Source organism: Calypte anna, chromosome 8 (genome assembly GCF_003957555.1).
Source record: "Calypte anna isolate BGI_N300 chromosome 8, bCalAnn1_v1.p, whole genome shotgun sequence".
NCBI lineage: Eukaryota > Metazoa > Chordata > Aves > Apodiformes > Trochilidae > Calypte > Calypte anna.
The window spans coordinates 20,427,535-20,450,166 of NC_044254.1; the positions used below are offsets into that span (position 1 = coordinate 20,427,535).

Genomic DNA, 22,632 nt, shown 5'->3' on the forward strand with positions numbered 1-22,632 from the left:
GCATGGACTTAAGTTGTGCCAGGGGAAGTTTAGGTTAGATATTAGAAAGAATTTCTTTACGGAAAGAGTGATCCGTCATTGGAATGGGCTGCCCACTGAAGTGGTGGATTCTCCGTCCCTGGAGATATTTAAAAAAAGACTGGATGTGGCACTCAGTGCCATGGTCTAGCAACCGCAACGGTGGTTCAAGGGTTGGACTAGATGATCTCTGAGGTCCCTTCCAACCCAGCCAATTCTATGATTCTATGATTCTATGATTCTAAGATGAGCAGTGTAAGCTCTGCACTGGAGTAGGGGCATGAGACCAGTTTCAGCCTGGTCAAATTGCCATCTTCCGTTTCAGCCCAGCCTTGCAAAATCCCTGTAAGACATCCTGGGAGTGATGGGATGTTAAAATGTTAATGTTAAAATATCGTTTGTAACTTTAAATTTGCAAGACACTATATTTTGGTTTCCTTTTCCAAGGCTTCTAACTCAATTTAAGTCACGGGAGTGGATACGCAGAATTGGTTTGTATTGTGTTCAATGAAATAATTTAAATAGCGTCTAATTAAACTATTGTCACTTGGTATAAAGCTTGATAAACGCTTGTGTTTAACACAATGTGAGTTAACATTTGATGCTGTAACAGCTGTCCAGGGAGCTCTTGCCCAGCAGTGATTGCTGTATCATCAGCTTGGTGGAGTGTGAGTGGGAATCCATCATCGTGTCTTCTCTGGTCACCCCACAGGCTGAACTCGGCTCCAGTGAAGGGCTTTGAGAAAGATGTGGGTGGTAAGACAACTCTCCGGATCACGTATCCTGAAGGTGCAATCCAGAAAATGGAGCAGTATGAGAAGGATTCCCTGTTTGTTCTGGCAGGATTCAAGTGGCAGGATTTCAAGTGGCTGAAATACATTGTTTACAAGGAGAAAGTGGTAAGAAAGAACACTGTCACCTGACATTGTGAAGGTCACCTTGTTGGAACTGGTGGGCAGATGTGGTGTCACAGTTGTATTTTGGTCTGAGGAGAGTTTCTCTGTGTGTCCTACTTCATTTAAGTGGAGGCTTTTTTTTACCTCCAATGACTCTTCAGATTTAATTAAATATGTTTTACAGAGACATCTCTCTGTAACCTGACCTTGCATCACAGATGTGGCTTTCTATTCAAGATTATGTTAGTGTGTACTATGAACAAGGATTTTATTTTTTAATTTCTTTTAAAGATTATTTAAAAGGACAAGCTTTTGCATACATTTGGTGGGCTCTTACTATTTAAGAGCAGAGGAGGCAAAAGAGCCATGGCAAGGAGAAGAAATGGGGGTTTGGAGGTGAGGAGACAACAGCAGCAGCACAGCTTGTTGACAAGGTACAATCCACAGACTTAGCATGACCCCTTGGGTACCACAAGCCCTTAAATGTTGCTTGGTTATTGCTTTACTGAGATTCATTATATGTGTTCGCCTACAGAAGACCAGTATCGAGTCTAATTTTAAAACACAAGTGTTGAATCCACTACTTTCGCCGTGTGAATATTTTTTCCCAATCAGTTGCATTAGTGTCCTTCTGAAGTACTATGGACCTGTTACCAGTAGTTTTGTTCTTTGTAAGTAACCCATGCTAAATAGAATCAGACTGTAATCAGTGCCATCTCACTCAGAATATAGTTTGTCTTTATCTGTTGTCATGAAATCCAGAATAAATGGCCTTTACTTAGGTATAGTTACTGTTTTACAAATTGTATGTATGTGTGTTCAATTGATCTTTAATGGTTTTTCAACAAATAGCAGACCAACAGATAAATGTTCAGAGGGTGGGGTATTGTATCATGTCTTCAGACACAGAGAGAGGAGGCTGGCAGCTCACCACACACAGTATAATTGTATATGGCTGTTACAGAGATGGCCTTAAGGGCTCATACTTTGCTTTTGTCTCACACTGGCACCGATTTGTGATTATTCTTCTGGTACAAGACAGATGAAGTTACCTGTCAGTCTCTGGGCAAGCACAAGTAGGTTTAATGAGTCAGTAGTCATTTTCTTTTGTTTATGCCACACTCTTGTTCTTCATTCTGGGAAAGGGAAAGCTCTGGCGGTGTCAGTGCCCTGCAACCTGAGTGCAGTTGTAGGGACTCCTAGTGTTTAACTTGAAGTTTAAAGCATGGATTGGTTTAATTGAATTTTCACCTGATGCTTGCAGTCATGTGGGCATCACTGGTTTTTGATGTGGTATCCCTTGCTCCTGGAAAGATGCAGTGAATAGTTTGTTAAACTTGGTAGAATAGCTAGGAGATCAATTGCAGTGCCCTTAACTGAGTGTTTCCATGCCCAGCTTGGCAGAGAGCAGAAAGAACCTGAGCTTTTTGCATCACGTGTTACTTCAGTGCTCTTGTGGCTGTCCCTGTATCCTTCATTTCTTGGAATAAACACTCCTTTTTTTTTAAATTATTGTAGGTGATATTTTCCAGATCTCTTTATTTCCTCTTGCTTTTTTGAATGCCTCCAGTTGATTTATCTTTTTCTTAAAGAGCAGTGCCCAAAAATGTACAGAGTACAGCAAACAGAGAGGAGCAAACAGCTACTTCACTAGCCTTGCAGTTCTTACTCTTTTTAGATTCACTGGTTTGACTCCCTTTTCCACAATAGCATGGGATTGAAGGTGAGTGTCCAGTTCCTTGAGACTCTCATAACAGGAAGAGCTGAAGAACAGCTACATCTCCAGCTTCCTCACCCTGTCCTTGTGTCATTGGCTCTTTCTGCTGAAGAGCAGCACTATGCACTTGTCCCTACTGATTCTTTCTTCCAGCACATTTCTCCAGTTTGCCAAGTTCCTTTGGCAGAGCTTTCCAGCATACCTGCCATTCTTTCCAGATTCATGTTCTCTGCAATTTAATAAACATACCTTTTACTTCCTCATCCAGGCTGATAGTGAAAACACTAAATAAAGTTGGTTCCTAGGCAAACTCCAGAGTAATAATATCCTTCCATTTCTACATTGAGCCCACTGAAAACTCCTCCCGGATAGTTTTTTTTAGCTGCTTCTGAGCTTGTATCATATAAGTATAATTAATAAAATTTTCTGGCAAGTTTGTGAAAGTAGTATGTCAGAAGCCTTAATGAATTCCAGTTCAGGTCTTGCTTCTCCCCTATGATACTTTCTTTCCCTGTATAAAGAAATACTTTTGTTTAATTTTTTTTTTCCCCAATAATGATTCACTCATGACAATTCCTGGGTTGCTACTCAGTCTTTGTTATTTTTTTCTGGTGCTTACAAATAATTAATCTTACTATTCTGAGAGCTGCAATCATAGATCAGCTCTCTTCCTTTTTTTTTGCCTTCTTGGTCTAGGCACTATTTTTGTACATTTTTCAATCTTTTAACACCCTACCTGTTTTACAAAAGTTCCCAAAGGCGATCACTGGTGTTCACTGCTGGTGTTCACTGCTGGTGTTCACTGCTGGTGTTCAAGGCTGCTGAAACAGTTCATAGAATGCTTTAGGATACAATCCAAGTGACTGGAAAACATCTGTCTTTTCCTCTCTGGTTTGGTCTCTCTCTATTTGAGGCTGGGATCTTGCTGTCACTGGCTTTAGCTGCAAGCATGTGGCTAGCACAAGTGCTTTTTCTAGTGGAAACCAGGGCAAAAAATGCTGTCTCTTAGCTAGAGATGGAGACCTGACAGTGCTGTGGGAGTAAGATGTAGGTGTCTGTTCTAGTAGTGTTAGTATTTTTATCAGCATGTGGTAAGTTCAAAATGACAAATGGCTGCCCAGTGTTCTCTGTGGAGAGTTTCTGTTTCTCTCACAACTGTTTGCCAGAAAAAAAAGGAGGTTTCTTACTTTTCTGGACTCATCTAAAGTCACTTGCATGACCTAAGAGCTCTGTATGCCACTTTTGTTTATTCCTGGTCTGGCATTAGGCCTGTCTCTCTGGAGGACTTCATCCCCACTGCAAACCAGTGGCTACAGTCAGGAGTCTGACCTCGGAACAGAGATAAGGAAAATGGAAGCATCCTGCTGAAGAGCATAACTTCTGTGGAAGAGGACACATTCCTCAAAAAATGGGCCAAAACTCTGTCCCCTGATGTTTCCTTTGTTCCTGAATGCTGCTGGCAACTGCATGTCTCCATGCTAGTGTCGCAGGTTGGCTGTGAGAATGTGAGACCTGGACCTACTTGGACCTGCTTGACCAAACATTTTGGGCCAGGTATAGGATCCTTTTTAGTCCTCTCTTGAGTAAGTGAAATCAAAGGGAGAAAGAGTAAATGAATGGCAAATGACAGTTTATTGCTGGGGTCAGTGGTCAGATAAGCTTACTTTCCCTGCAGCTGAGAGGGATTTGCTCTATGTTGTATTAGTCTTTTGGCAGCACTTGCATTCTGAGAAATGGATAAGTGATTTGTAGAAAGGAGGATTTTCAGGAAATATTAAAAGGAAAGAATCAGTGTGATGCAGAAGCAGCAGCAGAACAGCATGGCAGAGGATTTGACATTCAGTCTGGTGAAACAGCTAGCCAGAGGTCTGTGTGATGCCTCGGTGCCCTGGAAGGCACTGTATGCAAAAAGAGGAGCACTGGAACATGGACCAAAGAAAAAGAAGAATCTTGGCTGCTTTTTATTCCATGCTAAATCAGAGATTAATCTAGAAAAAGGACAGACTTGGCTAAATATTCATACTGCAGCAGCAGTAAAACAAAGGTAGCCTCTGCCATAGAGTTCTGGGTGAGCTGGCACCCAAAATTGTGTCTAGTAGCAAGTTAGGGCAGTACTGTTTCACTGAAGGGTACAGACCTGTCTTTAGGAAGGTGAAGGGTGGGTGAATCTGAGCAACTACAACACCAGTAATCTGTTTTCAGTCATGTTACAAGGATTAGAATAAACTGAAGAAGAAAATAATTGCACTTTTGCAACAAAATGGGGAAAAGGTAGTGTGGGATGGAGAAAGTGACATGTTCATCAGAGGGGAGGATTGCGTCATTCTGACCTAATATGTTGCTGTACAAATGAAAAGGAAGTGAGCTGGAGTCCCGCAGCCTGCAGTTGTGGAAACCCATGGTTATTGCAGAAGGGTCACAGATGTGAGCTGCTCATGCATCTGTGGTGGCTGCTCTGATAGTGCTGACTTGATGGTATTGCTGCAAGAGCCTCCTGACACTTCCAGACACCCCTTCTCTGATTAAATGACTGCTCCTAGTGCATCGCCAGAGGTGGGTTGACTCAAAGACAGTTGCTCAGAACAGTTACACTCTTTTCTGAGCACTTTTTTTTTGCCAAGAGACATTTCCCACACATATTGTGATTCTCCCTTCTGCTTCTCACTACTGTACCATCCCACATCACCCTGGGACCCTCAGTGACAGAAGCTCTTCCTGCATACCCAAAGTACCAGAGGAATTATGGGGGGAGGGAGGTTTGGCCATATACTGCTCTTCTCTATTAAAACAAGGATCAAAAGATGAAGGTTTCTCTATTGCATGGAGAGTAGATGCTTCCTGAAAGAGAGAGATTTACAAGCTCCGATTATGCAAACCAGCCATCACTGCCTGGTGCTGAGGCTGTTTCCAGGGTGGTTTTTTTGCCCATCATTAAGTGAATCAGGAGCTCTCTTGCTTGCTAGGGCTCACTTCCCTGAACACCTGGCACATGGTGGTAAAGCAGCCAAGTGAGGGCAAAGGTTTCACAAGAAATTGGCAGCTCATAAGCTTCCTTCTCATGTAGCAGTGAGCCTGCAAATGCTTCCAGCAGGAATCTCTGCAGCCTTTGCCAGGACGAGTCACTTGTGCAGTAAGTGCCTGCGGCACCTTGGAGCTCTCTTTGATAGTGAAAGTTATAGGAGCGAGTGAGCACCTGCCTGCAAACCAGGCCAAGTTCTATTGTCTGTCCCTTGCAGAGGCATGCCTCTGGCAACTTGCACATGGCAGTGATGCCATCTGAAAAGCAGTTGTCCTCCAGCAGTGGGCACAACATAACCCCCTCCTCCTTTGTTGCAGCATCTGACTGCTGCTTGTGGACATTCTTTGGATGTGGCAGCGGTGGAGATGTTTTTCAACCATTCGTTTGGGAACTGCATTTCTGCTTTAAGTCAACAGGTCACTTCTAGTCCTGCTAGAATGCATGTTATGATACCTCCCTGCCTTGATCAGCCTGTTTTACTGTGCTAGAGCCAAGGCCGGATGCCTGCCAGAGCCCTCCCTGTCTGCTGAGCTTTTGTTTAGAGCTTCTCTTCTGCCATTAATTAATGGCTTTCTCATGCTATGTGTTTGCTGGGGCAGACTGTGAGTGTCACAGGCTTCTAGTACACTGGATTCCACAAATTCTCAAATAGCCTTGTCTGGGGGCTGGTTTGCATCCCTGAAAAAAAACACCTGAGGAATCACCAAGCTCCTCCTATCAGCTTGAGGAAAATAGTGAGGCTGTGAATCTATCCTTGATGTCCAGCCCCAAGTAAAGCTTCACCCACATGCGTGTATCTCCAACTTCTTTAGAACCTGCAACCATCACTTGATCAGGCAGTTTCTCTGGGTCGGGGATAGAGAGGAAGAACCTGCTTTTCCCAATTCTGTCACTTGCCTTTTTTTGACAAATGGAGTCTGGTACCACTGGTAGTTTCACTCCAGAGTTTCTTTCTCCATTGCAAATATTCTGTTTCCCTTTCTGCTTCCCAGGGGTATATATAGTCAGCCTTTTCAGTTTTTAATGGACTGTGAGAAAGAGTCTTCCACTGGTTTTGGTGAAGCTGTAAATGCACCTTAAGGCATTATGAATGCAAAGCTTGGTTACACATCTCTGATGCCTGATCCTGTGCTGAGACAGAGCTCTAGTGCAGCTGCTTAAAGATATGCTGGGACAGGCATTGCTTTGCATCCTGTTTTCCTTGGTCCTGGGTGGAAGGAGGTGTAAGCTGGACTTGCTGCTCCATTTTAAATGGGAAGAAGCTTTTGAATTGGGATGTCAGCTTAAGCGTTATTCAATTTCTTTCATAAATTTGAGTTTTCACCTAAATAATCTCTTCAGAAGTAGAGTAGAGGCAGGCATGGCTGGTGAGTAAGATTGCCAGTGTGCCTCAAGGACATGATGAGGCTTGCATCAGGACAGAGGGAAGAAAGCCTTTTCAGTGGTGATTTTCCTGTGGTCCCAGTACATGGTCCAAAAGGCCATTTCCACTCACATGGAAATGACCATGAGGATATTTTAGGAATTCATAGCATAGAATACCTTATCACATCGTTGGGATGGTTCAGTGCCTCAGTCAAGGCAACTGAACCATTACTAAATGCTGAAGCAGAGAAAATGCCTCATAATAATGTGAAAACATGAGGCAGGTTCTTCTGGCGCCTATCACATCTCTTGAGAAGAAGAGATAGGGGAGTCTGCATGGTGTATTTTCTGGAGATTATTCTGTACTCTTTTGACAGAGTAGCTAGGAGTTAGTCTGTTTTTCTGAGAGGATTTTGGGGACAGTATTATCTTTTTAAGGTTTGATCACTCTCTGTGCAGAAAGCTACTGCCTCTGTACTGACTGAGAGGTTGTGCTCCCAGTCAGGACCTGCTCCTCCATTTCAGTGCATTGGTGGGAATGGCCCAAGGGAACCAAGTATTACTTAAATATGAGAAAAGCAGATTCTTTTTTGTGACTGGCCTAGGAGATCAGAGCCATTTCCAGAAGATATAAGAAGTATGAACTAGTGCCCTATTTAGAGAAGATGAGTCATTTTTTTTCCAGTCATGGTTAGAAGAGAGGCTGGAAAATATATAAGTATCCTATACAAAGTCCTGTCCCTGCTGACCAGAAGAGGGAGAAGACCTTGGTTCCATATTCTGTAGTTTTTAAAAAGCTTTCAGGTAGCCCTGTGGTGAGGACCATACAGGAACCTCAGTAGACAAATGACCCAGTTTGCAACACGGGCCTTGGAGAAGACTTCCTGGCCAGATTCCCAAAGGAGGTTTGTTGGTGTGGAAAGTGCAGGCTGGAGCTTGCCCTCCATACATACCTGCATGCAACAGCATAATAAGATTAGGCAGGTCACTACAGAGCTGAGAGCTGTTCCCACCCAGGTATATTTAGTGTGTCTGTAAGTACACTGTCAAGCATCAGCTGGCGACAGGGGCTGCTTTGATGCTGTTGCAGTGTTTTTTCGTAGCATTTAATATTATCAGATTGATGCACGCTGGACAATAAAACTTGTCCCTCTAGACTGGATAGCTATCAGTATCCACAAGTCTGTATCTACATTTACCTAAGCTTGTCGGGCAGATGAAGAAAATAAAAAATAGCCATAAATAAACTGTTTTCTGGATGGAAAAAAAAAAATCCATGTATCAGAAGTTTGCAAAGCATTTGTGCTCATAGGAGTAATATAATTCATTACCTCAATTTTAAACAGTTTCTCCTTAAAATTCAAATAAATATTGTCGGTGTGCCTGCCCTTCCCATCATACCTACACCATGGATGGGTTTTTTCCAGGTGTTTTGATCCCTTACTTAGTTTACTATTACCTAACTCCAGTCTTCCTTGCATTATACTTCCTACTAAAAGATAAGAAGCATTTACTCAAACTAGGCTTTGGGAGTCCTTAAAGAACCTTGATCCCACATCTTCCAAGACAGCATCATCTCCATTTCTAGCTCAGTAGTCCTATCTGTGATGTGAAAATCAGAGAGGTCCAGTCAGATTTTTTTCTTCTTTAGTTCCTTTCCCTTCACATCATTTGTAAATGAAGAGACTTGAGCAGAATTTATGACCTGAAGAGACTGAATCATTGCCCTAGTAGGGCATCCTTTCTGGGATTGCCTCACCATCCTGCTTCTTCCTAAAATTCTTTCCTAAAATTGTCATCTTCTAATTTCTTCTGATATCAGCTGCCACCCAATTGACAGTTGCTGTCCTTTGCTGGGTATTTGATCACTTGTTCCTTCTTCATCGGTGACTCAGCCAAAGTCAAACAAGATGGATAATTTAAGGAGCTACAATTTTTCCATATTTCTTCTTTAGAAAAGCCAGCATGAGCGAGGAACAACTCAATTGCTTCTGCAGCTGTCTTGAAAAAGCATTGAGAGGGTGCTCTTGTTGCACTCACTCTCTTTAGCAGGTTCTGGCACTATTCACACATCAATATTATACACATCCTGGCAGGAGCATTTCAAGGTCACAGTGAACTCAGGCTATACTTGTTACTGATCGATGATCTCTGAGGTCCCTTCCAACCCAGCCAATTCTATGATTCTATGAAAGATAGGCTTGGAATATCTGAGGCAATGTAAAGAAATTTATTCCAAATCTGATGCTGATTTTAATGAAACATACAATTCCATCAACAGCAGAGCTAACAAAACTGCTTGATTGCCTGCGGATTTATGTTCTCCTCCCTCATGCCTCTCTCTTGCACCACAATCCTCTCAGATTTCCCTCACCTTGTAAACACCCAGTAAGCTCTACCCTCCTGTTTATCCCTCACTACTGCCTAGTAGTTGCATGCTGGCCAAGGTATGCATGTTCACTGCCCTACATACATGTCTGGGCTCCTGGCAGACCAGATGAACAGATAAACACTGAGCTCCAACAGCATTATCTCCACCTGGCCACACATGCAGACATGCAGGTGTCTCTTCCATCCAGACTTGCAGCTTTACCACCAGTGCAGCCCATCCCTGCTGAGGATATTGTATTGGCCACGTGTGCAGCAGATGTTCCTCCATACAGGATAAGTGATTTGTGAATCTGCTGTCTGGAGACAGCAGAAAACATCATCAGTGGTGAAACGGAGACATCGCCCAGAGGTTATCAGCTATTCATGCAAGTGGTAGTAAAATAAAGATGTTCTGTGTTAATACTTCAGTAAAGAACTGCAAGAATCATTTGAATTCTGCAAAGCCTCCCTTAGTCTAAGAGATTTGAGTTCAATTTACTTAGCTTATGCTAAATAAAGAGATTTGGGGGGAGATTTACTTGTAGTCTCTCTCTGACTACTTAGAGGGAACATTTTTTTATCAGAAGACTTTAATTTAGTAGGAAGAAATATATCTGAAGCTAGTCAAATGACCAAATAAGTCACTACATTTATGTCAGTATAATTATTTTTGCTACATCTGCCCTACAGGCTTAATAAATTTGCTCTCAAATTCTTAAAATCAAGACTGGATATCTTGGTCAAGTTCCACTCAAGCAGTACAAGAGTAAAGGACTAGAAGAAAAAGTTGCTAATGGAAGGAACACTGCTCCCTGCTATGGAGGTCTTCCAGGAGGAAGATGTCAGCAGGCTCTCTCTGGGCCTTTCAAGCAGTGCTGATAAGAAATAACAGACTGAAGGTTAGGAGCTGAAGCTAGATGATAAAAGCATCTAGGACAGATGTGATTTCCTAGAAATCTGTGCTTATAGCCCTCAAATGGAATATTTACAGAGGTGAGCACTGACTGCAGACACCTTTACCTGTAATACAGACTTAATCCAGTATCTGGGAAAATTGTAGTTCCCAGGACAGGCTGCACTCTTTCATTGCCTTCTTGCTATCCTGTTCTGTGACTCTGGGAATCCCTGTCTTCACTCTCTGTGACCCATTTGTTGACTGTGAGAAGCAGGAGAGCAGACCAGTAATACCCTTGACAGCTTTGCATGAAAGTAAGTTATTTGCTTCATCCAGTTGTCTGCAAGGGTCACAGCAAAATTTTGTCTTCCTGGGGCATAATTAGCCAGATTTGTTTCTGAAACCTAAAGGATAAGGTTTCTGGGAGTCTCTGAGGTGAGCAACTTCCAGCATAACAAAATTCCCCAGAAGGGCCCTTTGGGAAGCATTGCAACACCACAGCATGCTCAGAGTTCACCCCTGTGATTCACAGAGGAGGTTAAAAACAGTGATTTGATTTTGTAAATAAAACCACCTGCTTTCTTTCAGTGGCTGAAAAGAGAGTCCCCTTTCACAGCTCCAGGAATTTTGCTATTTGAATTTTTTTCTCTTTAAATTAAAAAAAAAAGCAAAACTCTGAACAGTAAATATTTATCTAAGATGTGTAGTCATTAATATGATCCAGTCTTCAGTCATTTTGAATGGTGTCATGATGACAGATGTTAATTCAGAAAGGAATAGATTGGACAATTTATGCCTGAAACACATGTGTTCCCTGGCAGGCTTTGTGGATTAATTGCATAGTTAGTGCTGTCAGAGCAATTTGTAACATTTTCTCTGCCTCGAAGCACCAAGGACTCCAAGACAGGGGGTTGACCTATATCTCCATTTTTCTGTAATAAACACTGAGGTAACTCAACTACCCACATGCTTTTATCTTCCTAAATTTATCCCTCCCCCTGTGCTCCAGCTGTGTGTGGTTCTTCTGGTTCTTCCCAAGGAGAACAGTTTCTTTCTGCAAGGCAGGAGGATGCTTCTCTATGCACAGGATGTGAATCCCTGATCTCCTCCCCCTCTAGGTTCAGCTTTTGTCCACTTTAGCACTTGCAGGTATTTCATGCGACCACTTGTCCTTCCAACAGAAGTGAAAATAAACCAAGCTATGTGAAGGTGGTAAGCAAGAGAGATTCTGAGGTCTCACTTTTTTTGGTAGTATTTGTATTCTTACAGTTGCAAATTTATGTTATGTTTCTAAAGGTGTTTCCTTTCTTCTTGGTTAATACCAGGTTTGTAAATGTGTTAATATTTTATTTATTTATATAATCAGAGACATAAAAATTAAGTAAAATGGCTAAGCTGTTGGGTGCACAAGATTCTTGGTAGGTCTACTTGGAAGTTTTTCTCAGCTGGTCCATCAGTTGTGTTATGGCCATTTTCTGTTAAGTGAACTTTGCCTACATCTGACAAGTACAAAAAATGCTGACCCTGGCCTAGGCAATCAGCACTATTTGGAAAAAACTCTTAAATATAAATGTTCTGTTTGGATTATAGTTTATTTAAATTCTCATCTTTTAAGAATATTAAATAATGTTACTTAGAAGCTCTTCTTTTGTAAAACACTTATTGCTAATGCAGGTCTAGAAAATAAAGTAGGTCAGGAGCCTCCTGGCATCTTTCCAGCCTCTTGTTATTTTGACCTTTCTGCTTTCTCTATCCTGCTGAATAATTTGTATATATTCTATATGAACACTCAGTGAACATACAAATTATTTGGCTTCTCATTTCAGCAAAGATGCCAAAATAGGAGAAGACAGATTTTCTGTGTACTCTTGCTGTAAAAACAATGTACAAATTCCCCTAGAGACTCACTTTAAGATAACTTAAGAAAGCGATCAGGGTTTTTAGGCCATAATTCTTCCTGTAGTGATCCTTTAGCTTTTTTGTTGTAACGTGCCAAGAGTTTAGTCTAAATATGTGTTGCTTAATGAGTCGTTGTTTGTATTCAAACTCATAAACCAGCTCAGCTGCCTACAAGACTTGGCTGATGGTTGTCCTTAGATGCCCTAGGATGCCCTCTCGCTTTGTCATCAAAGCCTGCAAAGCCAGCATTTTAATCTATTTTTTCTCTTTTGTGCAGGCATACTGTTCTAAGTGGAGCAGGTAGCTGTGCATATAGGGATCCCCTTATGTTTCCTATTATAAGCAACAAGGAAAATGCTCTGTCATTTTATTATCCTGTTGGTTTTGAGCTGAAGTTTTCCATGCCGTGTGCTTGGCACAGCTGGGAAGTTCAGCTAAAATAACTTAGCTGTCTCAGGATGAGGCTACTGCAAATGCAGTTTTGTCCCTGTTTAAAAAAATTTTAAAAAATACTCTCCCCCCCTGTTCTGCTGAGGTTCCCTTCAGGGCAAAGGCTAGGAATTGGTTAGGCTGTGTTACCACAGTCTGCTGTGGCTCCTGCTGTTCTGTGAAGCCCCATGGCTTGGGCTGATGCTCCATGGAGGCTGTTGGATGCTGTCAGTGCTGCCCTGCTTGCTCTGGGCATGGTCCACCAGACCTCCCCTGCTCTTCAGGTGCCCTTCCTGTAGGGTTACTTGGTATGCAGCATCGTTTCCAGGGATGATGGGATGAAATAGGGTATTTTCTTCAACTGCTTCTCCACAAAGAGCCTGGGGCATGAACTGGGAGCAGGCAAGCTCTTCTGGGCTCTCAGGATCCTCTTCCTCTCTTGCCAGCCACCTGGGCAACATGATGGAGCAGTAGCCTGGTCTGGTGCATGGCAGGAGAGTGAAACAGAAGTATTGAAGGTTGAAGAGTGATGGAGACTGAGGAGAGCAGAGAAGGGAGTGGCTCACAGCCAGCAGGGAACTCCTCAAACACATGCAGGTTTTTGAGGTGTAAATAGTTCAGAATAGGACTCTAGAATGTAAAAGTTTATTTTTTTTTCTCCTCTCACAACTGATCTAGAATACAATAGCTTATTGGAGCTTGTAATTACACTAGAAGGACCATTCCCTGGGTTTAATTGCTCCATTTTTTGAGTTATCTTGAGCTGTTTGTTGGGTGGTTCTTTTTTTTTAACATATTAAGTTGCCCTTTAAAAATTCTGTAAGAGTTTTTAAAAAATCAAGCTGCCACAAGTTAGGGAAAGCAAAAATTAACTTTGCAATTTCAAGATTAATGCAGTTCTCCTGTGCAGATGTTATCCTTAATTACATAATTACATCCTGGCTGTTTTAGAACACAGCTGTCTGTCTAGTGGAGAGGGAAGACTGAGTCTTAGACTAATTTCTGTAATGTAAGACATTCAGCTTTGGCATGAGTAGTTGCAGAAGCTCTAGAACATGTGGGTAGGAGAGAGGGAAGGAGAGGGAGAAGAATGGTCTTCTGATTACAGACACTGAGGATTTCTCTTGAGTAGGTGTTTGGTTCTTTTTTTATGTCATGTTGAGCAAGTTAGATCAGAATTTCCCCCAAATATGTTTGAGTCTCATGGGGTGGATATGCAGGAGAACTGAGTGTTCAGCAGCAGCAACATCAATGGAGTTGTGCCATGAACTTAACAGATGTTCTGAAAATGTAGGGTTAGGTGTCTGAAGTAGAGCATTAGGAGGCATAGGAAACTCCAGGCATTCAGTTTTGTCTGCTTTCTCCCCTGTAAAATGGTTTAATACATGAGAAATATTGCAGAGATGTTCTAAATACAAAAGTATTGTTTGTAAAACACTTACATATATGCTGCTATAAGAAAAAATCTGGTGGGAAAACTAGAAAGTCACTCCTGACAACAGAAATCCTGACCTCAAGTTGCAGGGCTGGCTTTCTTCAGCATTTTCTAACACGTGGATTTGGCCTCTCAGCCCTGGTACTTTTTTGGTAGATGCTAAATGATGTTTCTTAAACTATGTCATAAAAAACAATAGCCAAATAAAGGGCCTGGTCCCTTATGGGAATGAAATACCCTGTAAGTAATGGTGATATTTTATGCCCAGCTCTTCACTGAGATTTTTCTGAAACTGTCCTACTTCAGACACTTTTTCATTGAAGGAGTATTGTTATTCACAGACAAAACCCCACAACACAGACATATATTATCGAAATCCATTACTTTTACTTAAAACTTCCGTCTTTCGAAGATATTTCAAAACAGGAATATTTCTTCAAACTTTGGCTCAAAATCGAGCTTACACAGTGATCAAAAGAGTCTGTAGTACAGTCTATCCATCACCCTGTTTGCGCATTGTACAAACACATCTTCTGACACACCGTCTGTGAGCTATCATGTATGCTTTGACTTGTGAAACACAGTATTCATCAGAATAATCTCCAATGTTTTTATGCAGCTCATCTGAAATGTTCCAAGTTCTATTTTCTTCACAAGATGATCTTTTTCAACAGTGTTTTGTTATCTTAAAACTGTGAACTGTATTTTGCTCTGAGTTACGCAGATAAAGCTGTAGAAATAATATTTTTTTTTAAAGGGATTCCTTTCAACTTACAGCATAGCAGAAAAATATATTTGCTCTTCAGACTCTTTAGAGCTGGTCTTGGCTTTGTGCTTCCTAGTCCTGTGAATCAGGATATGACAGTTGGTGTTAGACCAGCAGCACAGGAGGCCCACGTCTGTCTGTGTTTAGGTTAGAGTCAGCACTCAGTTCTATAGGTCAAATGAAGTTTGAAATTCAATAGGCCTATTTGAACTGCTTATTTGTTATATGCTTGCAGGTAAAAAGGACAGAAGATGCGTTCTGACAGCCAGAGGGATGAGCACATTTCTGAGTTTTAGGACACTGATGTGTAGCACACCAGTGCCGCGTCACATCACAGAAAGCTGCTGCTTTCTGAGCTGGTGTCTGTGGATGGGGCAGTGTCCAGCTCCATGTGCAGCCAGGGTGCCATGTAGTTTACATGGCACAAAGTTTAAAGTCTGCAGCCACTACTTAGAATTAAAGTTTCTCTTCTCTTGTGTTTTGCAACCCGATTACCAAGCCTAAAGAAACTAATCTCTAGCCAGTGTAGTGAAGTGTTATTAGCTCAATTCTGTTGAAGTATAGTTAGATTTTTGCTTCAAAAAAAAAAGAAAAAGTTTTAGTAGTACCATGTATTGATGTAGTACTGAAAGCATTAGGTAGAAAATATTTTTGTGTCTCATAATGAGAAACATTTGTAAAAGCTAAATTTGTGGCAGTAACAACTTGTCAGTTCTCTTGTGTGCTGTGGGGTTGTTGAGAAATGGGGAATACCAAAAAGGGAATGGCCTGGGAAGTTCTAACTATTTGATTTTAGCCTTGGTCAGTGTAGGGTATTCAGGAGAAGAAGCCCAACTGGTAAAAGATTAGAAGTATCATAATGTTGGATATTCCAAGATTTGCATCTCTCCTGACAGGGGGGCAAAGAGAAGATGATGAAAGAGCTTGAGCACAATCTGCAATGCTCCTGCTTCAGGCAGGGCAAGAGCTTTTCAGTGGGGCAGATAAGTGTGGAACAAAATGCTCTAGAGCATTTCTAGTCTCTAGAAACTGAAGATAGAAACATTCATAATGAGTGCTGGCCATCAGAACCTTGTAGAGAGGGTAGTGAGGGGTTCTCCGTCACCTTGAGAAAGTAAGGTAAATATATTTGAAGTGTGGGCTAGTGGGTCTGGCAGTTGACCATCAACCCAGACTGCAGGCTCTCAGCACCTCTGCTAGAAATTCCTTGTTGCTTTGATAATCGGTGCAAATGATGCAACTTCATTTATATTACCACTTGTAGAAGAGGATTTTCTAGGCCTCTGTGTCTACTTGACCGCTGAGAAATGCAGCATTGACTGATAAGATGGTTATTTGCTAGTGGAAACACACCTTCCACATCTAATCCAATTATGCCTGAACAGAAACCTTTCAAAAGCCTCTGCAGATGGATTGCAGCGGTTTGTCTCTACCCTGTATTTGTGTGACAGCAAGTGCTTGTGGATGATGGGTATAGAATAAACCACATTCCAGCCTAGATGGGGGCAGAGATCCCACTGAACCATGTGCTTCCAGACATGGTGAGATCTTGTGGCTGGTACATCATCCCTGGCTTCTTCTTTCCCTACTGCCTTTCATCCTTTCCATTTCTGGTGTTACCAGAGTTTGAAAGAACAGTAAGTTCCATTTACCATAGGTTTTCTCTCCAGTCTTTTTGTTGTTCTTGTTGCTCTGCAGTAGAGCATTGCATACCCAGACTTTATTCAGCTTTCTGTTGCACATAGCTGAGCTTTGCAGTCTCCCTGTCCTCTTCCCATCAGACTTTGAAGTTTTCCAGAGCACTGCTGCTTGTACACCTAAATCCAGCAGTATCCCAGAGGAAAAGAGGAAACAGCATCCATGTCATCAGGAGGCAGTAGCATTACCCCTCAATTTGCTTAGTTCATTAGAAATGTTATTCTAGGAGGCTTATCCTGCTGATAGCTGTTTGTGTCTTCTATTGAGGTGTGCTCCTTGGCTAAGGCTGTGAGTTCCCTCATTTTCTTTTACCATATGTCATGGTTCACCTTGGTATATCTGAGAACATGGAAAACAGAATGGAGACAAAAATAGTTTACAATGAGCTGTCCCTGTTACCCTTCAGTATTCTACAAATGGACAGAATGAGGGATTACAGCTGGACTGGCTGGTCCCTGTAGCTATTAGGTGACCCCTGCCATTTTTTATCTCTGCCTCATAACCTGCCTTCTCTGGTCTGTCATGTCTGTGTCTGTTTATTTCTGGAGTACTGTCTCTAGAGGGGATATTTCTGCCTCTCTCCCTGGATAAGAGCTGTACAAGAGACTGGGTTGAAAGCCCTGGGCCATCTAAATTGTTTCTGCTATTTAAATAGTCTAATCTAAAGCCTTTAGTGATGTCCAATACAATTATACAACTTTGAAAACACTCCAAGATTTCTTTAAAATGCTGTGGCCCCCAGAGACTTGCTCTTCAGTTGTGTTTTTCTGACTGCCTCTCTTTCTCTGTTGTTCATCTCTTTATGCTTTATACTGTAGGCTCTTTTTGTCAGCCCTCAGCACCATTTATGCTGATCTGTGACTGGGGCTCAGGTGCAGAGTAACACCAACAAATAGTAAAGGTAGGAACCTTACACAGGGAAACACAATTTCCAGCCTGAACCCTGTGGTTTCCACCTCAATGCCAGGAGGTGATGAGCTACCTTGGGAACATTTCCTCAAGATGTTTTCAGACTCATTGTTATCGTTACAACAGTCAAGAAGGAAAACAGTTGCATCCACAAAGGTTCACCCTTAAGCACTGCAGGCTTAGTCACTGTAGCACACACTAGGCTGTACTTCCAACCTCAAACTTTGAGTCCGAGCTCCTGAATCCATTGGGAAAAGCGTGCCTGAACCCAAGTGTCTGCTGCTCCTCCAATGGCTGCCTGTCTCCTCCCAGCCTGAAAAGGGACAGAGTTCCCTGACGGGGAGTAATTTCTTTGGAAACCTTGCTGAACATCTGTGTCCCATCAGACTGAAGGTCCACGCTCAGGGTGGTGGGGGCTGGTGTCAGGGGAGCAGCCCCCACCCCGGGCCAGCTCTTGTGGTGCTGCTGTGCTTTGCAGCATCCTGGTGACAAGCTGCAGAACAAAACCACAGGGGCTGAGATGGAACTCGCAACTACGGGGTCTGTAGAGCCAAACCACAAGTCTGAGAATTTCAGTAATTATAAGTCAGGAAAACACTTTTTAGTTCTTTAGCTCTACACAGGGCTTTGCCTACTGTACAGGTGGAAGTGTGAGAGCTGTCTCCATGTTTCTACCTAAAATTGAACCATTGCTCTCAATAATACTACAAGGTGAGCAGCACAGAAGAATTATAGGGGACAACGTGGAGCAAATAGAAATGAGTCAGAAGAGAGAAATGGAGAAATTTTGGAGCTGTGTGATGAATGAGGAAAGTGGGAGATATCTGGATGAGTGACAGGAGGAACAGCCACACCGAAGGGGCCAAAGCAGCCAGGTTAAATTCTCAGCTATGGCTGGGATCCACTGGCACTGAACAAGCTGAGAGGATCCCAGGTATGTTCCTAGCAATTTTCAGAGCACTGGGAAAACTGGCAGCTGTGATATGTGTGATTTTCCTTCTGATCAACTCAACCAACAGCAAAGATTAAAATTCTCAAGTGTTTGCAATCTTTCCTTTTCCTTTTTTTTTTTTGTTTCCTCTTTTAATATTTTATGTGTGATGTAAAAGCTGTGTAACAGCTACTTAAATCCCAGACTTTATGTAATATCTCTTATGGAGTGTTAGTCCAAACAAAAGGTGGCTTCTGTCTACTCTAAACAGCTTGCAGACCTTTGGTTTGAATTGTTTGCAAAATACAAGCAATGCCTTATTTAGAGTTGCACGTGAAATCGTAATTCAATTTGTAAATTTATTTTACTTTCAGGGTCACACTCTATTTTTCCAGGGTGTGCCTGCTTAAACCCCTTATAAGATGGTTTCATTGAATGAGTAGCTGTTAAAGATTTTTGTTTATCATCTTCATTTCTGTAAGATCTGGAGCATGCTTAATGCAAGTGGAATCTGTGATTTTTTTTCTATTTTTAAATTTTATTTCCACTCCTTCCACAGATCTGAAAGACCTCTACTTTACACGTGCCTTTAGGAAATTCCAAAGGTTTCATATTTATCCAATTATTAATGAATTTTCACAAGGAGGCAAAACTCAGCTGACATACCAAATCCCTCAAATCCCTTGGTCAATGGATGTTGAACTTCATCAGCATTTGTAAAGTTGATTTTTTTTTTTTTTTTAATTATGAGATCACTTAGTGGCTGAAAATGTGGTATTATAATTGAAAGTGTTAGGCTGCCTTCTATGATGAAAGAACATGAGTGTTAATTAGGATTTTTTTTTCCATTTAAGGCCCTGAAAGCACTTTGCCATGGTTGAAATGCAAACCTAAACTCACAGAATCCTTGCTCTTGTCATCAGAAGTATATTATTTTTGGGCAGCTTGGGAGGGGGTATGGGATCAAAACAGGATAGCAATGCCATTTAGCTATCTTAGGATGTTGGTTTTAAAAAACCAACCAATTATTTTAAAAAAATAATTCTTCATAGGTTTATTCATCATATGAAATTCACGAGGTAAAGGTAGCCATGGGGTTGTTCCATAAACCAGCCTCCTTAAGGTATTTAGCACCCTCTGGGGCATGAGAGTTACCAGGAGCCAAGTGGGGTACAAGTAGGGTGTAAAAAGCAGCAGACACAGGCTGTGGCAGAATTACCATCAATAATTACAGGGTAATTGTTACTGAGGAGGGGAAGCTCATGAGAATTTTGCAGGGGATCATCAATATTTTCAGCAGTGCTTTGAATGCAGATGTAAAGTCACTGTTAAGCTGCAAGCACCCCAAAAAGGGTGTAAATAATGACTTACAAAGCACATGAACTTAATGTAAAGTCTGCCTCTTGGAGATCACAGAGAAGATGGCTCATTGCTTCCAGACGAGGTATTCAATCAGATTACCCTGCCAAAGCTTTGGTTAGCAGATTAAAATTCCTACCATCCTCCTTGTGCCTTGCTCTGAATTTTTAACCCAAACAGAAGTGAAGCTTCTGCAGGTTCTGTGAACAAAGAGCCTCGGGTTAATTTGAGGGCAGTACATGCTATACCTACTAACATCTGGACCAGCAGGAGCAATGATGTGATGTGGCAGAGAGGCAGGAGCCCCTCTCCAGGCAGGGCTGTCTAGCTAGGCTGTGGCATTTAAGGCCAATGTTCTCCCACTTTTGCAGGGTGAATAATTTAATTAAAATACAATTTATTGGAAAACCATAAAGGATATATAGACTTGTTTTTTCCCTTGTACCATGAACATTTGTGACCTTTCACAAGTTCCCACCCTTATAAGCTTATACCTAAATTCACATTAAACCTAACAGATGGGAATAAATCTAGGATAAATTGGGAAGTGTGTATCTCACACTGAAGGCAGAGCTGTACAGTCATTTTTGTCATTTCTGAAGGGGGCCTACAGGAAAGCTCTGAGGGACTTCTCACAAGGGTGTGTAGTGATAGGGCAAAGGGTAATGGGTTTACATTGGAAGAGGATAGATTTAGGTTAGACATTAGGAAGAAATTCTTTAGTGGGAGGGTGGTGAGTCGCTGGCACAGGCTGCCCAGTGAGGTTGTGGATGCCCCCTCCCTGGAAGTGTTCAAGGACTGACTGGATGAGGTTTTGAGGAACCTGGTCTAGTGCAAGGTGTCCCTGCCCGTGCATGGGCATGTTGGACGTGGGCATGTCCCTGCCATGTTGGAACTGGATGATCTTTAAGGTCTCTTCCAACTGAAACCATCCTGAGTCTATGATATGATCCTACAAACGTTCTTAAAAGCATTTGCTGTCCCTTGCTTGTCCTTTGCACATCCCTGAAAGCAGGTGGGAGCAATCACAGTGTGTGCTGGAGAGCTTAAGCCATTAACCAAACTAGCTGAAGTACTAAAAAGAGTGAAAAGTAGGGAGGGGGCCATTTTAGCTGAAGCCCAGGCCTCTCTGCCTTCTTTGTACTCCTCATCTAGACTAGTTCAAGTGCACCTGCACATGCTGCTGTACAGTGGAAACTGCTCATAGTTTGGTTTTTTTTTAATAATAATAACAATCTTCTCTCTTTTGTATGTAGTTAATTGCATTTGTCATTTTTCCTTTTTTTTTTTGGTTTTGTTTTTTTTTTTGTTACCAGAGTGCCTCTGATGGCTTTTGGAAGTCAGTGGCAACCCGGGTCCCAAGAGAACCTCATGACATACGGATACTGAATCCTTACTTCATCCAGGAGGCAGCTTTCAGCTTCATTGGATTGCCTTTCAACAACGGCCTGATGGGCAGAGGGGTAGGTATAAAGCAGAGGAAGCAAAACCAAGGGGAAGGACGAGAGACCAAGCAGCAGAGTGGACTTACACTGTTCTTTTCCTTTGAGCCTCTGCTGTTGAATGCTGACTGATGACTTGGGCTCTTTTATCATGACAAGGCTCAGACTCTTTAAGGCCAAGGAAAGATCCATCCCTTCTGATACTAGAGCCACTTTTTCTGGAGGCAGCTCTGAGATTTGCAGCTCCAGCTGGGTGATTTCCTGTGACCCCCAGCCTACCAGAAAAGGGCACTTGTTTGTGTGGGTGGAGGGAGTTCCTTCCCAAAGGGAGGAAGGAACTGTGTGTGCTTTCTGCACCCACAGCACATCTGGAAGTGGTGTAGTTTTCCTAAAGGTCATGCTACTGTTTTACAATTAACTGTCCTCAAGGAGACTGCAGCCTAAAATCACTGATATCCTACATCTCATCCTGTATCCCAGCCTTGCAGAAAAAGAAGGCAGAGGTTTGTTTTTGCAAGACCTTTGATAAGAAATTCTGAACTTAGAGAGTCAGGTTCTAGAGGTAAAAGTTTAAAAAAGAAAACGGCGTAGGTCATAGTTATTAAGAAAATACCTTCATGATTATTCTAATAGCTGTCACTGCCAGTGCAACTTTTTTGAGTGTTAGTGTGGAGTAGGTGGTGACTTTTTTTTCTGGATTATCTCACATTGCAACGCTGTCTTCAGAACCTATTTATATTTGCTTTGCCTAATATATTACCCATTACAGAAAGTATTACTTGGGTGGGTAAATTACTTAAGTACACATGTGATATAGTTGTTGATAGAGACCACACGTGACATTTTTGGGCACATTAGCACAGCTGACAAACCCAGAGAGAAGCACTTTTGCTGGACAAAGTCTGCTTGCTCCATCGCTGGCATTGTCCTTCCATTGTTATCAGGACCAGGAGATTTGCCATGTTGCAGCTTGGATTTGGGCTCGACAGAGTAGTGCTTCATTTTCCATACTCTAACTGTACAACATGAATTCTTCAGAAATATTAGAGATATTTATTTTGTGCAGGTCAGATGAGATGTGTTGGGTATCTGGGGACAAGAAATTCACTTCTTAAAAGGTGATATGCAAGATGTGCAGACAGATTCAGCCTCAAGAGTGGTTCTTTTGTGAAATACATTGTTGCATATGCAGATCTCAAAATTGTTATGGGCTTCTGGAAACACTGGATTTTTGATCTCTGCACTGGAGGCATCTTGTCCTGCATATTCCCTTCAGCAAGGAAGTAACTTCCTTTCTCTCTCTGCATTCTCCAGAATTTACCTTTAGAAGGATTTTGTCTTCCAGAAAATCAAGACTTCTGCCTGTATGAAGGACAGAAATCGTACAACTTCTGTCTTTATTTTCTCCAGATTTGTTTTTATTTCTAGACACATTATTTTAATACACAAGATATTACTTAAGCTGAGAGGAGAAGAGAGAATCC

General features: G+C 42.0%; 1 protein-coding gene across 13 annotated transcripts in view; it reads left to right on the forward strand.

The window, feature by feature from the left end:
• The window catches only part of ST3GAL3 (ST3 beta-galactoside alpha-2,3-sialyltransferase 3), a 191,887-nt gene that overhangs the window by 143,635 nt on the left and 25,620 nt on the right, over positions 1–22,632 (forward strand). For all 13 annotated transcript variants that reach the window (XM_030454997.1, XM_030454990.1, XM_030455000.1 and 10 more), the window contains 2 exons: positions 731–917; positions 21,023–21,169. In XM_030454997.1, coding sequence (XP_030310857.1) covers positions 731–917; positions 21,023–21,169 — 334 coding nt within the window. The remainder of the gene's footprint in view (positions 1–730; positions 918–21,022; positions 21,170–22,632) is intronic.